Raw genomic sequence first — 16,761 nt, forward strand, 5'->3', positions numbered from 1 at the left:
AACGTTTCTGATGGTTGTAATGTAGTCTGGCGAATAAACGCTCGGTGAAACTTCGCAGCCTATTTCCCTTTGTGCTTTCACCTGCCGGGGTAGCATAGCCTTATTGGGTGTCGTGTGACTATGCTGATGGACACAGGTACGACTTCCGGCCACGGCAGCCGTATTCGAATGGGGGTAAACTGCAAAGAACATCCATATGGTGGTAGTGGCACGTATAACTCTATCAATTGTATATGATCGTACTTTCACGCATGGACTGTATGGTATCAGGTTTCCTACACTATTGAAAAAACAAGTGTGATGCTTTTTTACGCGCCTCGTTGAATTCATGAGTGCTGTTGGTGCCGTGCGAAACTAAAAATGCGTGGGCTTACGAAGTATGTCGACACCGAAAAAAATCATTATTTTTTTTTACACTCTAAGGTAATCGATAAAGCAAGACTGCTTGGGAAGCAGAGCTCCTTGTATTCGTGACAAATTGGTAGTATGAAACAACACGAGACACACATGGATGTGTGCGGAGCATCGTGCGAGTGCCTGACGATAAAAAAAAAGAGAGGCTTTTACTCTATACTAATGAAACTAACGAAAACGTCATTCTTGCATTGCTTACAACAATCTTAGGTTAAAGCAATCGCTCGCGACTGGCCGCGGGCGGCTATAGGCTTGGCGTGCGCATGCGCGCGAGCAAGACCCCCGTGATTGAGGAGTAACTTGAATGCTGAAGGAGGAACGTTGCTCCTTTGGTCCTTGCCGCGAGAGGGCGCGACAGGTAAAGCGCCCGAAAGCGAGGAAGTCGCTGCGCCGAAGGAGGAACGGAGCCCGTTTCTCCATTCTCGCTCCCTTTTTTTTTAGAGTGTAGGACCATCTCCCAGAAGGAAATCCTGATACAATGCAAATGCGCGAAGCAGCAGCAGTGCGCAAGGCGTTCACCAATTTGAAACGGGCGTCGACGTGGGTGCTGGAAGAACGGTTTGGAGGAAAAATTGGTATAGCGTTCACTCGAGTAAGTGTTTGTTAGAAACTCACAGACACGGAAGGTGGCACGCATTCAGGACACTTGCATTCGGCTCGCGTTTCGTCCATGTTACCCGCTCGCCGTCCGTATTTTCGAATGCGATCGGTGTTCTTGACTCACACCACATTGGTGTCGCTGGTCTTCCATTGTCAGCGCCTGCGTTCGGCTTGTCTGGCTCGCGCTACGTCGGTGTTGACGTCACCATTCGCGAACGCGTTTGGCTTCGGTAACTCTCGCAATGCCGGCTACAGCGGGGAAAGGTACGCGCACACTAGCGGGAAGCATTCCGCGACGGCGACGAGCCCGTCGGCGCGATCGCACGGCAAGCAGCGGCGCACGGTCCACATTGTCGGAGTTGCGAGATTCTTGAGACACGCGCAGGCAGATAGAAGGAGGTGGCGCGGGTGAGATGATGCACCCGTGAGGAGTGGGCCAACACCGACTAAATTCCAAGGCCGAAAGGCTGCCGCAGTGACGTCAGAGGGTGGAGTCCCAGTTACGCCGCGAACGCTGCGGAAAGCCGGTGTTTCGTTCGCGTTTTAGGAGAACAAACGCTCCCGCTCTCACAGCTGCTGCGGCTTGATTGGGCCGAATAAAAGATGTGGAAAAAAAAGTCTTACTGAGCATGCTCAGTTGGGTAACTGGGCCTCCAACCTCCGACGTCACTGCGGCAGCCTTTCGGCCTTGAAATTTAGTCGGTGTTGAGTGGGCTCGAGGGTTGCGAGAGGTGGAGAGGGTGAAGCGAGAGAGGGCTGACATGCGGCGAGCACGCCGTAGTAGAGACAGAGAGAGAGAGATCACCACGCACTGCTAGGAGGGCATGAGCTACTTGGCACCGCTCCAGCAACTGCGGCGAAGGTAGCAGCCCAGACGGAAGGACAGCGTTACACAGGCTAGTTAAAGAGCTGCTTGGCATCAGAAGTACAAAGAGAGTGGACCTTAATTTTTGCTGTATTGCTGCTCTGCTGAATGGCGCCGTATTTTCTTTTTTTTGTTTTGGAATACACTGGTACAATTTTGACAAAACTTCACATATTTCACTAGTAAATGTCCGAAATAGTGGACAAAATATTTGACAAAAATGTTGGACAAAATATTTGACCGACAGCTGACTAACGTATTACAGCACTTTACCATGTGGCATGCTTCTGTTGGTTATGATGGTGCGACATGATCAAGGTTGGTAGTAACGAAGACTGTTTATAAATGAACTTTTATTCGTAGTCGCAGGAAAATTTAGGCGAGCAAAACGCGGCACCCTTTTCGCTTTACTACAAATAATTTCTAGTTACCACACTATGCTGCAATTGAGCGGGTGGCATCAGCGTCAAATTGCATATTGTCAACAGGTTTCCCTATTGTAATGCATTTACAAAAGATACGAGAAATAAGAAAGCGCTCAGTAAACAATAGTCGTTTTATCAGTTTTGTTTCTTTGCTTGCTTTGTGCAGCCTGCGATTTTTTTTCGCCGTAGAAGCTGCAAATGTGTCACAATTCAAAATACAAGTAACCTGTCAACCATCATGAAGTAAGTTACTCGCCTGTGATTCACTTATTGGAATGAAAAAAGTTTTATATTGCAACTAATATTCTAAGCTAAGCAATTTATGCCCCGCCGCCGGTCTAGTGGCTAAGGTACTCGGCTGCTGACTCGCATGTCACAGGATTGAATCGCGGCCTCGGTGGCTGCATTTTTGCTGGAGGCAAGAATGCTGTAGGCTCTTTTGCTCATATTGGGGTTTCGGAGCCCAATATGAGCATAATGGATTCGGAGCCCAATATGAGATTTTCAGAGCCCTGCACTACGGCGTATCTCATATTTATATGGTTGTTTCGGAACGTGAAACCCTACATATTCATCAAATATACAATATATAGCTATCACTAACAAAACTGGCTTTTAGTACTAACCCTTGTGGCACTTGAGACACTACAGCAGGGCCACTGAAACATGCTGTTAAGCATTAAAGTGTTTTAATCGGCGTGTCGAGTTTTTCTTATGTAAAACGGGCCACTATCGTGAAGTTTCAGCTTATGAATTCTGCACTTTAGTTCTTCACGAGGCAGTGTATAAATACGGCATCGACGTGGTGCTAGTCATCCACAGAGAAACTATGTAGGCCCATTATGTAAAACCATATTGCTACGTTCGAATGGCATCTCCATCAAGAGGGCGGAGGGAAGTACTACAAAGCCATAAACGAATCGGCCGAGCTGCTCGCTTAACCGGGTACATGTTTATCAATTCTTTTGAGTCTGTGGTGTTTCCCGTGACAATTATGCTGTTGTAGCACTTGACGATTCTTGCTTATATTTACCACTACATGGCTTTATATCATAAGTTTCAATAACTTACACCAATGTTGTAAATGCAATTGGGTAATCATTGTTCATATATGAACAGTTGAGATGCAATTAATAAGCTGAATAGGTTTAAAATGTAATGTACAGGGCTGGGCTGAGATACTGGCGACGTAAGGAATACTTCAATGATTTGTCATGTAAAGCACGCTAGCGCAGAGCACGCTGATTTGAAAACCGCTCATAGAGAGGGTAGAGGTTGACGTTTTCAGGGAGGTCTAGCGAAGACTTTTTACGCGAGCACTCCTCTCGAAAAACGAAAACGCAAATGGCCTAGCTATCTATGTTTCGACATCCGAAACTCTGTACGACTTTATTATATTGGTTTCATATTACGGCAAGAAAAGTGGTGTGGACACATCTATCGAATCAAGCGCCCATATGGAAAGTATCTTCGACAGATTGATTTGACGAGCTCTAGCGTTTCTCATGGCGTATTTGGTTGGCCGCTCTGGTCCTCTGAATCAGAGCCGCTAGATGCAGAGGCAGCTCGCAATCAGAGCGTGAGTGGCAGCGTACCAAACAAATACATTGTCGATCTCAAAGTACTTAGAGCAGCGCGCCTCTAGTGCCACCATGCAACCAGCGCGCGAATCAGCCGGGTAGACATTGCTGCGCCTCGTCAACAAATAATGCCGATCTGCTCAGTAGGCATCTGTGACATGTCTGAATGTAGCGTAGGCCTTCTGAATTCAGCACAAAAATCTGGTGATGATCCTCATCTAAGCTGCTAACTACAAGCCAAATCACGACGCTGTCTGCGAGCAGCTGTAACGACAGCATTGACGTTTCTTCTACCTTCGCTAGCTGTCTCGTTGTGGACATGGTCCACTGATGGCTTCGTAGCTGTATATTCGCCATAGACACGCGCAAAAACATTATTAACAACGCATGTGCACAAAGTATTACGTTCCCACCGATATACCCTTCCCAAATACATGCTTGCGCGTCTCATCTCGTTAATCTGCCGGCAGCCACGTGATTGGCTGGCTTGTGACACGTTATCTGTCCTTCCGGTAAGATCGCGCCACGCTATCACTTCGAAGTCAGAGCTGGTGGGAGCACCCTGAATGAGAGGCTGACGCTCTCAAAGAACTACCGAAGGGAGTCCGAGCACTCGCATTCTACCAGTCGAAGGCGCAGCCACGTTTCAGTGTGCTCCAGAGCACTCAATTACGCCCAACCGAATGCGCCATCAGCGTTATATAACTTTTAGTTACGGTAAGAATGCTTTTGCTTTCGCGACTGCAACATGTCTGTTGAGAAGTGATCGTGATGCGTTCCTTTCTACCTCACAGCTATGAAGATATCCATAATGTTCTTCCTGAAAAGATAGAAAGGTAGAGAAGTATACATGGCAAAAATGTGTCTTGCTCCACGACTTCACTCCATGACCATGTCTCTCAAACGTAAGTTTCTTATAGGAGTCCATCTGGGGGTTTACTTCCTTGTATAAACGTAAAATTCTGCCTTAGAAAGTATTCTTTTCTATTATTGCCGGCTTCCACAGAAATACGATCGTTTACTTCGAACAAAGGCAACAATGTTGCGCTGAACGCAAGCTTTTTGTGCAAGGTATAGTAAGAACGCCATGAAATCAGTGCGTAACAAGAGTCGTCACGTACCATTGCATCGTGAGCTAGGTAGTTGACAGCTTCGGCGACGATCGGGGCGCCGAGGACGTAGTACCAGATGCTTCCTTGGTAATAATCACCAGCGTTCAGGAACAGCACGTTAGCGCCAGACGCCGCTGCTTGCGACACCTGCAAAGCAGTGATAATTAGTCTTTGAGTATTTTGTTCTAGTTTACGCGAGTGATTGAAGCTTTTCTTTCTAAAAATAGCTGGAGTTTTGCGTCCCCAAACCAAGATTCGATTAATAGAGGCGCCGTCTTTGACGCCTGGTTACGGTAATTTTGACCATCTGGTGTTATAATGTGCACCGACATCACACAGTACACGGGCCTCAAGAGCACAGCCTCCTTAAAGGCGCGACCGCCGCTGCCGAGATAGAATAATTGGCTTTCAAGCCACCAGTGATCCATCGTAGCCGACGTACTCGGGCGAATCAAAGGATGGGATGCCGACGCCTTCAAGACCTTCTCCTTGGCCACTTCGTCCATGTCGTATACGACGCCCGCCTCTACCGCAACTTTTGAGGGAAGACTTCAAGGTCGTAGCCAGGCCCCATGGTGCTTTGGACAAAATTAAACCGACACCTCTCACGCTCCTAACAGATACCATCTCTACGACAGAAGTTTCCCTGCAGTAACCCCTCGCCCAAGATCAGTTGCAGCTGCACCCAAGCAGCAATACCTTCATGCTCGTCACCTCTTCGCAGGCCCAGGCTCGGGCTTTGGCTCATGCAGCTTACTTCTATCCATGTCGGCGGTAGCAAAACTAATGTCACCGCCTACCTTGCTCCACCCAAACATTCTGTGCGGTACATCATTCCCATGGTTTACAAATATGAGCCACACAGAAATTTTGGAGGGCCTTGCCTTCAACAACCCAGACGCCCCAATCATCAACGCTCGTCCACTTGGAAGAAAGCAACCAATCCTTATTACCCTGGCCACTGGACCTTTGCCCAAACCTATCCACTTCTTTGCTGGTATCCATACATGTTTTGCTAACCGATAAAAAGTAGAAAGATGCTAAAATTTTCGTCGCACCAGGCACCGCCAAGACGTTTGTTAGGCTCCATCAAGCGAAACCTGTCATAATTGCGGTGACCATCATGTCCCGACCCAACCTTCAACGTGCTGACAGAAGTGTATCGTCTGCGGGGACGGGCACCACACCAGCAACGTTGAACGAAAGCAACGCTACGCTCGCCGGCCGCCACGCAGAACTCAACTAGCGGCTTCACACCACTCCAGGTCTCAGAAGAAGGAACAGCCAGCTTCTCGGAAGCCTTCACATAGTACTTCGCACTCCGGCTCCCGTGACAAGAGCCACAAACCCACACAGAAACTCACCTCTGCTGATCGAGCACGAAAATTACCGCCAGCCCCCGTTCAGCATGCTCCCAATCACAATAACAATGACGAGATCCGGGCCTTCTGGAGGAGGTAAGCCGCCTTACAGCCCTAGCAGAGCGCACACATGTCCCTCCTACTCCCTCTTTCTCACCTTCTCTACCCACGTTTCAAAAGCATACTAACACCAGTTCCAATCTTCCACCCTCCGAAAAACAATGCACGAATCTCCCAACGCCATTCTGGTCCGATCCACATCAATGCGAAGCTAAAAGATCTGTCCGACCAATTCGGCAACTTTAGGAACTGGAAGGCCACATTGAAACAAAATTGAACATTCGTATCACTGCCGTAAGTACAAAATTAGAGGCACGCGTAGAAAATTGCATGGAAGTAATTCTCTAGAGAATAGTTCACCTTCTTGAGACACGCCTGAAACAGCCGCTTCCTCTTGCCGCGGCCTTTCCCATAACAGCACCATCTGTCGGTGTGGAGCCCAAATTTCCAATAACAAAATAAGCACCTCTCATTGATCCTCCTACGCTTCATTATGGCAGGACTGGGCAGCAATTATAGTCGACTTCATATCATAGCATGAAACTGTCGTAGCTTTAGAGGCATGCGAGCACCACTGCAGCTTCTACTTCGTAATTTCTCCCCAACGCCCCCGGTCCTTCTTCTACAAGAGACAGCTTACAGGCCACGCTTCTTAGTTACAACTCCACACACTCTGGTATCACAGACGCACCGAGAGCGTCTACCCTTGTCCACCGCAGCCTCACATATAAGACACACTACATTACATCATACACCCAGGGCGATAACAGAAATTATGCATCACACACACACACTCTCACACAAAGCCTCCTATCCACATTTTCGCTAACATCTACCACCTACCATCCCGACCGATGAACACTTTTGACTCTTTCTTCTGAAGCTTCATCAATTGGCGGGGCGACATCACTTGCTAAGTGGCGGCAGTCTCTAGAGTCAGCATACTGACTGGCGAAACATAGCAACCGCACATAGAGGTCACAGGCTATGGGTACTCCTACATACCAACTGTCTATGTAGAACAACTTTCAGACACCTACGCGAATAGGAAACAGTGCCAGTATGGACACTAGGTCACACCTAGTGCTTAGTTGCTCCCTCTCTACTGTCACATTTACGAGAACGCAGCACAGACTGGGCGGTGATCACTCCGTCCCCATCAAATCATCCAGGCACACCTCCATGGACACTCTCCGTGCTGCACGTACCACCCACGCAGACTTTTCAATCACGAACATCATAGACTGAGTATACTTCTTTCAGAACGACACCCAGCATCATACACGGCTGACTGAATTCCCCACGGAGACCCCAACACATGAAGGCTGACTTGCACACTTATGAGATGCCTACCACAGCTTTCTAGAACCGTGGATGCCGGGTAAACATAGCAGTACACTCTACAATACCAAATCCAACAACATTCAGAGGGGCTATGCTGCTCCTATTGGGGAGAAGTACGCGACGACATCACCGGCAGGCTTACCGACAAAAGGGCCTCCTCCGACACCTCCTCGACCCATCTCACACGCAAACTTCTACCCAGCAGCACGTCACCCGGCTTATACACTCACACATGGACATCTCTAATGATCTCTTAGAACCACCTGAGGACACCTACACATCACCTGGAACCACAACTCCTTTTTCGTTATACGCAGGACAATCGAACTCAGAACTCGACACCGGCATAACCGAGGCGGAGGTAAGAGCTGCCGTTTTGACTCCACGCACAAAATCCACACCGGCGACGACTCGATCACCAACACAACACTGCCAAGCCAGGATCACAACTCAAAAACTCGCATGACGGAATATTTCAACCAGTGCTGGAAAGAACGCACGCTTCCGCGGCCATGGCACCACGCGAACATAATGTTCATACGAAAACCAACCAAAACGGAAGCCTAACAAACCACCTACGCACAAAAACTTGACCCAATCTCATGAGCTTAATTTTTGGGCAAGCTTTTCGAGCACAATGTTTTGGCAAGGCTCACACAGCATTCGAACGATTATACGACTTACACCCTGACACCATGGTTGCCTTTCGCCCCGATATTATTTTTTTGGGCTTACTGGAACATACTGTCCTACTTCACAAACTTTAGGGCTGGAACACAATGAATGTTGGCCTGCACAACGTTTAACATCAGCCCATATGTCGCCTTTATACAGCGATACGACAAATACGTGGAACGGAATGATTATAGGACGTCACACTGTAAGAACCTATTAGTAAGAGCAACGGTATAAAAGTAAAAGAACGGAAACCCCGCCGAGGGGGGTTGCTCAATGCGATAATTAGGTTAATTCACACACAGTCGACGGAACCTGCCCACCCAGCGCAGTATAAATCGGAAATCATCGGGACGAATCACTCATTCCTCGTTGAACGTAAGAGTTGATATATATATATATATATATATATATACATATACATACATACATATAAGATATATATATATATATCCCGATGATTGAAGATGGTTATCAATCAATCAATCAATCAATCAATCAATCAATCAATCTATCTAAGCACCTACGAGCCTGTGACTTTCAACTCTCCTGGCTGCTTCAATAATGGTATATATACTGGAATTGATACGGCAAAAGGCGACTGTACGCCAAGCATAAGTGACTATTCATAACAAAAAATCATGACATATATGTCATAAATGTCGTGATATATATTTCAGAATCTTGCTGCTTCTGCTGTGGTTTCATTTACATGACATATCACAAAACTGGTATAGCAGGGCATGATTGCATGGCGAACATAAGGGACAGGCCCTCACGCGGAAATCATCATATGCCTGCCATGTGAGACCATGTTTACATGCCACGCTCATGATGGGCTCGCGGTCATTACGCTAGCTTCACACACACGAAATTTTGTATTACGTGACGTGAATGGATGGTGAAGACCGGTATATGACTGGTGCAAACACGATAGTCATGACATGCGTGTCACGTAAGAACATGGCAACATGGTACGCTCATAATGCACCTGCGATTGTTTCGCTAACATCACATATACCAAATTTGGTATTACGTCACGTGAATCAATGACGAAGGTATTCGACTGGTGCTAACATGATAATCATGAGATGCGTGTCATGTAGTAACATGGATACATGCCCCATTCATGATGCACATGTGGTGGCCGTTACGCTAGCTTCACATACCAAATTTGGTATTACGTGACGCCAACGAACGAAGAAGGTAAATAACACGTCCAAACGTATAATAGTCATGACAACACGCGTGTCATGTAAAACATGTCTACATGCTACGTTCAGAGTGCGCTCGCTGTCATTTTGCTAGTTTCACATATACGAATTTCGGTGTTACGATACGTCAATGAATGATGAACGTATACGACAGTTGCAAACAAGATAATCATGAAATGCGTGTCTTCGGAGAACATGTCTTTCTGCCATGCTCATGATGCGCTCGCCGTCGTTTCACTGGCTTCACACACACCATATGTGGTGTTACTTTACGTGAGTGGGTCACAAAGGTATATGACTTGTGCAAACATGATAATCATGACAAACGTGTCTTGTAATGAAGATGTGCGGGTTTTTATAGCACAACGACCGTTCTTGGCCAAAGAGTGCCATGAAGATTGGTAAACGAAGAGCAGTTGTCCATCATTGAAGCGATATGAACAAGATGTGAACAATGGCTATGTTACACGCCTCTAAAGGGGCCTAAAATTCCAAGTACTAAGGTGAGTTAAAACTCAAGAGTAATAAAATCATGGTGGGGACCTGAAACGTGTGAATGTAGAATAAACAACAATGTTGGTGGTGACAGCCGCCGCAGACACGAGCTCTACGGAGGTCGAGCTACGAATCACCCCAGAATATGGGGTGAAAACTATGTACATCTTTGAAATCATCAACAGCGATCGGGAACTTAAAAGTGTATCCCTATTGATAAGCATCACAGGGTGTAGTGAAAGTTGCTGTCCGTAGAGCAGTAAAAAGTGATTTTTCCCTAAAGCATCTAAATAACTACACTGAAATAGAATGTGGATAACTGTAAGTGTATCTCCGCACCTCTTACATACGGGTTGTTCACCGCCAGACAAAAGATATGAATGTGTCCTGTCTGTAGCCTTGGGAGTGTTACTTGTGTGTAGCGTGATCTAGATACTGGTGGCCAATTTCAAAGTATTGGTTTGACAACATGTAGTTTGTATTCAGTTAGTCTGTCCCGTAGGTGCTGCCAGCACGCCCTGAGCTCCCGGCGTAGAAAGGGTTTCAAGTCGAAAGCAGGAACGGCCGTGGATGTACTGGTGGGTGCGTGGTCATGCGCACACGCAGTTAGCTGGTCTGCGAGCACGTTTCCGGCGATCTCGCGGTGCTCTGGCACCCAACATACAACGACATGTCGTTTTAGGGCGTGATTCGCGCATAAAAGAGAATAAAGCGTGACAAGGGCAGGTATTTTCATGATTCCTAAGTGTTTTCAAAGCTTTTACAACGCTCAGCGAATCTGTGTACACAACCACACGTTGTAGTTGTAATTCTTAACATGCCTCACAGCCACAGATACCGAATGGGCTTCTGTAGTGAAAATGCTTGTTTGAGTGTGAAGCTTACCAGAGCTTTAAAAAGATGGACCAATGGCTGCATAGGACACACCAGTGTGGGACTTTTACGCATCTGTAAAAAATTCTGGGATTTATACTTGTGCTGAAGTTCGAGGAAGTGCATGCGGATATGTGTAGTAGGTGCCTGTTTAGTTATTGGCATAAAAGATACGTCGCAGTCTATAACCTGCCACTGCCAAGGTGGCGGATATGTTGCGGGAGCCATCAAACGGTGTTTTAGAAGAGGTGCACCTATTTCCACTGTGAGGCTCTTCACACGGCGTGAGTAGAGCTCTCTCAGCGAAAGGCAATTGTGCAACGAGGTAGATTGTGACAGATCAATAATTGTAAAGCGCGTGGTATGCTCTTCGTCTGCATTCACCCTGAGATAGTATATAAAAGACGTATAACATATCTGCAGATGGAGTGACCATTCAATTGGTTCTGCGTACAGGCTTTCTATGGGGATAGTTCGGGAAGCACCCGTAGAAAGGCGAGTGCCTAGGTGGTGGACAGAGTCGAGCATTTTTAAAGCTTATGGTTCCGCATACTGGTTAAAAAAGACTTGGACATCATCAACATATGCGCAGTAAAACATATTGCGTTGGATAGCAAGGCACAAGAAGTTCATTTTGACTATGAAGGGTGTGAAACTCAACACACCTACCTGCGGTACTCCTGATTACTGGACAAATGTTTCCGACAAAACAGTGTCTATTCGAACACGGAATGTTTTATTGATGAAGCAGCTTTAGATTATGTTCAACATTCTGCCCCATACACCAAAGTGTGAAAGGTCTCTCAATAGACCAAAGCACCATGTAGTATCATAGGCCATCTTCATAGCGAGGAACACAAAGAGAAAAAAAACTGCTTACGAGCGAAGACATCCCGAATTTGTGCCTCGAAACGAACAAGATGAGCCGTGGAGGACCTAGTCTCTCAAAACCTCGCTGACATGGGTCAAGTAGGCCATTAGTCTCATGGAAGTGCATCAGGCGAGTGTTCATAATTTTTTTCAGAGACCTTACAAAGCCAGCTAGTTAACGCTAAAGGCCAGTAGCTGAAAACTGAGTTGGGGTCATTGCCTTATTTTAGAATCGGGATAACAATATCTCCAGGAAACAACCGGGATCCCCGGAAACCATATCACGTTGTACAGGAAGAGGAGAGGTTTTTCGGTTTCCATAAGAAGGTGTTTTAACATTTCCTATGTCACAGGGTCTAGGCCTGGCGTAGATTTATTGCAGCCTGTGTGTGAGGCTCGTAGTTCGGCCAAACAGAAAGGTTTATTGTATCTGTCGTGTATTGTTAGTTTGCGCTCTTATCTCCATTTTTTATTTATGTTTTGTGTCGTTGGAACGCTTCACTATACTGTGATGAGGTAGAGACCTGTTCGAAGTGTGCCCGAGAGTATTCTCGAGGTCTTCCAATCTCTCCCCCTCTGTGTTCACTAGACGAAGTGAGTGCGCTTGTCCTGACACATTACCAACCATGTTCCAGAATCCCGCCTCATCTGTGTATAAATAATGTCTGATAAAAGTGTATGCCAACTTTTCTTTCTCTCCCGTCGGCGAGGCCTCCTTCCTTGCGACTTGCTGTTCTTAAAGTTGACAAGATTCTCGGTTGTAGGCGAGTTTCGAAGCATCTTCCTTGCCTTATTTTGTTTTTTGCGCGCATTACGGCACTAATTATTCCACCATAGGACTCATCGTCTGCCTGACGGCCACCATGTTTGTGGAATACAATTTGTTGAAACATCAACCAGGGCAGCCGTAAAGTATTACACAGCATCCTCTATTCTTAACGCCCCAATGTCAGTCCAAGCTAATAGAGTCATTTTTTGGAACTGTTCCAAATCAGCTCTGTTGGTGAGCATTTGGGAACTTGTGAAGGACATGTATTTGTTATTGATGTGCTGATAACTGAAAGAAAATGGTCTCCACCATATGAATTATTAAAGACTTCTCATTCTAGTAGAAGCAGAAGTGAAAGAGCTGTTATGCTGAGGTCTATTGTTGAGTACGTATTGTTAGGGATGCTGTAAAAAGTTGGCTGTTTTCGATTTAGGAGGCATGCATCGGAAGAAAAAAGGAACTGTTCAATAAGGCGACCTCGTGAATCGCAGTGGAAGTCACCCCAGAGGCTACTATGTGCACTGAAGTATCTTAGGACAAGCGAGGTTCTCGAAGTTTGTTCATGCAGGACTGGGATTCTTGTTTTTCGAGATGGTGTTGTGGAAGTTTGTAGATAATGACGAGCTTGTTCAAAAAAACTACTCGAACAGCTACTGCTTTCAGAGATGTCTGAAGTGGTAAACGTCTGCAGGCTTTTCCTTGACTAACTGTTATGGCTACAGCACTGAATGAGGCGACAGCATCACCTTGGTCCTTTCGAAAGATAACGTAATTGCGTAGAAAGTTATTGTATTTTGATTATAAGTGTGTTTCTTGCACACACAGTACTTTTGCTGTGTGTTTGTGCAAAAGTTCCTGAATATCGTCGATGTTACTCATCAGTCCTCTGAGGTTCCACATTATGATTTGTGTCATTTTAGTGTTGTGTGGCACTATGTGTACAAAAAGTGTTGTCTAAGACTACAGGGCCTTTTAGGGGCCCTGTAATTCGGAGTTTTTCTTTTATTGGCGCACTACAAAGAGTTGCGCTTGTCCTTCGGCATCTGAGGCGCCGGAGGAGTGAGACTTGCATCCAACATCTCTTACGCGGTGGCGGATGGTGCCTGCCCAGCAGGCATGTTCACAGTGGTTGCGGACCTGACTGCGCTTGCAGTGACCCGGGGTCCGGCAGACACGGGATTCTGTCGGCCCTGTTTGTCAGGTGGCCGAGCTATACAGGCTGCTCCAGCCGGGGTCGCTGATGAAGCGACCACTGTCACACTCTTTGTGGAACTTGCGAGCGAGGAAAGGCGTGGCACGGCGCCCCGGCGCGTCACATCGGCGAAAGAAGCATAAGAGGGGTTGTAAAGAGCAAAACGTTTACGTGTATTTTAGAAAGACAAGTTCAATTTGACATTTAGTTGAATTATTTCCTTCTCTTTTTTCATATGAGGAATGATCTTCAGTAGGTGGGGTGGTCCCTTCTACGGTTCGCAAAAAAGGCTTCAGAGGCACATTTTTCAGACACGTGTTGCTTGGATGCACAGATGGCAAATGTGGCGTGTCCTCCGCAGCTTTGCGACCCATGTTCAATGTGCTGACATTTGAAGCAACGGAAAGGATTCGGTATGCATGGTTTCACACAGAGGTTACAGTAGCCAGTTTCAATTGATTCAGGGAGGTTGTAAGTTCCAAATGTTAAATTAATGTGCTTCGTTTAGGTTTGTTCTTTCATGTAATCATCATTCTTTGCACTTTCACAACGTTCTGGTCTTGCCATCCATCGAGGAGCTCACTTTCACTAAGTTCGAGGAGGTCGTCATCAGAGATGACGCCGCGCACTGTATTCATTGCACTATGTGGCCCTACTGACGCTGGGATGTTTCCAAAGCTACAAGTTTTGACAGTTTCTCGTACCGGAGCTTGTCATGAACTTCCAGTAGAATATGGTCATTTCCCATCTAAGTTACCTTGTATCTAGGGCCAATTGCTTCGGTGAGAGATTTTGACATGAGTAATTACGAGATTGGTCGGACTGCTTTTGTATCATGTCTGTGGATCACATGATCCTTAGAGAGGTACTCTTTGGGTTGGACAAATGTAACAAGTTCATCGGTGCGCCACCTTTTCGGGCGGTGATCGGGTAAGACGGGAAAAGATTTTGCCATAAAAAAGTTTTGAAGTTCGGCGGTGATGGTGGCCACCCACCACCGAGCCCAGCAAGGGGACGCTACAAGTTTGACTAGTAAACACTTGGAGACGCCAGGCATGCATCGGCGCTATAACCGAATATAACTCCCGAAGGTTGGTTAACTACACAGGGTTATCCCTCGCCACCAGGAAATTTCGAAGCAAACTGAAGAGAGAAGATTGTAAGACAGATAAAAAGTGAGAGATGAAGACGAAAATGTAGGGAGAAAGAGATAAGAAAAGGCGACTGCCAATTTATCTTGGGTGGGTCAGCCCAAGTGTGCCGTCTACGTGAAGCCGGGGTCAAAGGGGTGTGTTGCCTCTGTCGGGGGCTCTAAAGGTCCAAGTACCTAGCGTCGGCCCAACCCTTTGTATACCCTTTTTCCCGGACACGGCTCAGCCATGCACGGCTAGGCGTGGGAGATGATCGAACCCCCCCCCCCCCCCGTTCGCTCGGGTCCATGGTGTCACTTACACACCAAACGACTTCTTACGCAGACGCTCCTGCGTGGCAAGCGTGTCATGTAGGAACGTGACTACATGCCATGCTCATGATGCACTAACGGCCGTTTCGCTAGTTTTATACATACTTAATTTGGTAATAAATGATGGGAAGGGACGCCGAAGGTAAATGACACGTCCAAACACGATAATCACGGCACGCGTATCATGTAAAACATGATTACATGCTAGACTCATAAAGCGCTCGTGGCCGTTTCGCCAGCTTCACATATTAAAATTTGGCGTTATTGACGTGAGTGGATGATGAAGGTATGTGGCTGCTTCAAAGATGATAAGCATAATATGTGTGTCATGTAAGAACACGTCTACACACCGCGGTCAAGATGCACTCGCGCTGTATCGCTAGCTTCGCATATGCCAGATTTTGTATTACGTAAAGTGAATACACGACGAAGATAGCGCGACCACAGTAGTCTAGTGGCTAAGGCATTCGGCTGCTGATCCGCAGGGCGTGGGATTGAATGCCGGCTGCGGCATCTGCACTTCGGTTATAGGCGAAAATGATGCACGCCCGTGTGCACAAATTTAGGTGCACGTTAAAAAACCCCTGGTGATCAAAATTCCAAAGCCCTCCGATAAGGCGTCTCTCAGAATCACATGGTAGTTTCGGAACGTTCAACGCTATATATCAATCAATATTAGACGACGAAGATAAATGACACGTCCAAAGATGATAGTCATGACATGTGTGTTACGTAAAACATTACTGCACGCTACGCTCATAGCGCGTTCGCGGCAGTCTTGCTAAAATCACATATACAAAATTTGGTATTACATGACGTGAGTGAATTACTAAGCACGAATTCAAGGCGCAAACATGATAAAATGACATGAAAGTAATGTACGACATAATATACATTCGCCTCGTAACTGTGTGCTGATTTTATTGTGACAATTCAGCCTTCATCACTCATGCTCTGCATATTATCATTCCAGTTGTGAGTATGATCCAATATTTCCTTTCTTGTTGGAGACATAATAAGGAGACCTAACATACAAGATTACAAGAAAAGTACAGAGGAAGTTATTAGACCCAATTCAATGTAAATGTAAAGAAAGAAATGTGGATGAAAATATAGGTTGCCATCAGCGGGAACCAAAGCTGAGCCCTTCCAATTACACATTTGGTGCTATGCCAACTGAGCTACCATGATGGTTGTCTCCCCATCCACTCTATCGAGTACACATGTTAATCAAACGTTGGAGTGTTAGCGCCTCCAGCATTCGGGGCGGCGATTGTGGAACACTCTTTATCAGCCTATTTAGTGTCATATAGCACATGAACTTATTGCGAGCTGGCAGGTGACCAATAATGGCACTTATACTACCTCAAGGCACCAAGTCCGCCAGAACGAGACCCTCTTCATGAATCAAAAAAGGAAGTGTATGCTTCAGGGCTCGTTTTTTTGTGTT

General features: G+C 46.4%; 1 protein-coding gene and 1 long non-coding RNA gene across 3 annotated transcripts in view; one reads left to right on the plus strand and one right to left on the minus strand.

Moving 5' to 3' along the window:
- Window positions 1–16,761, plus strand: part of LOC142818057 (uncharacterized) — a 427,592-nt gene that overhangs the window by 336,891 nt on the left and 73,940 nt on the right. The gene's annotated exons all lie outside the window — the stretch shown is intronic.
- Window positions 1–16,761, minus strand: part of LOC119174065 (protein 5NUC) — a 442,987-nt gene that overhangs the window by 298,698 nt on the left and 127,528 nt on the right. Inside the window, exon 2 of one of the 2 annotated variants that reach the window (XM_037424851.2) lies at window positions 5,006–5,143. The exons of the other annotated variant lie outside the window; for it this stretch is intronic. Coding sequence (XP_037280748.2) covers window positions 5,006–5,143 — 138 coding nt within the window. The remainder of the gene's footprint in view (window positions 1–5,005; window positions 5,144–16,761) is intronic. 2 annotated transcript variants of the gene reach the window in all.

Source organism: Rhipicephalus microplus, chromosome 5, assembly GCF_043290135.1.
Source record: "Rhipicephalus microplus isolate Deutch F79 chromosome 5, USDA_Rmic, whole genome shotgun sequence".
NCBI lineage: Eukaryota > Metazoa > Arthropoda > Arachnida > Ixodida > Ixodidae > Rhipicephalus > Rhipicephalus microplus.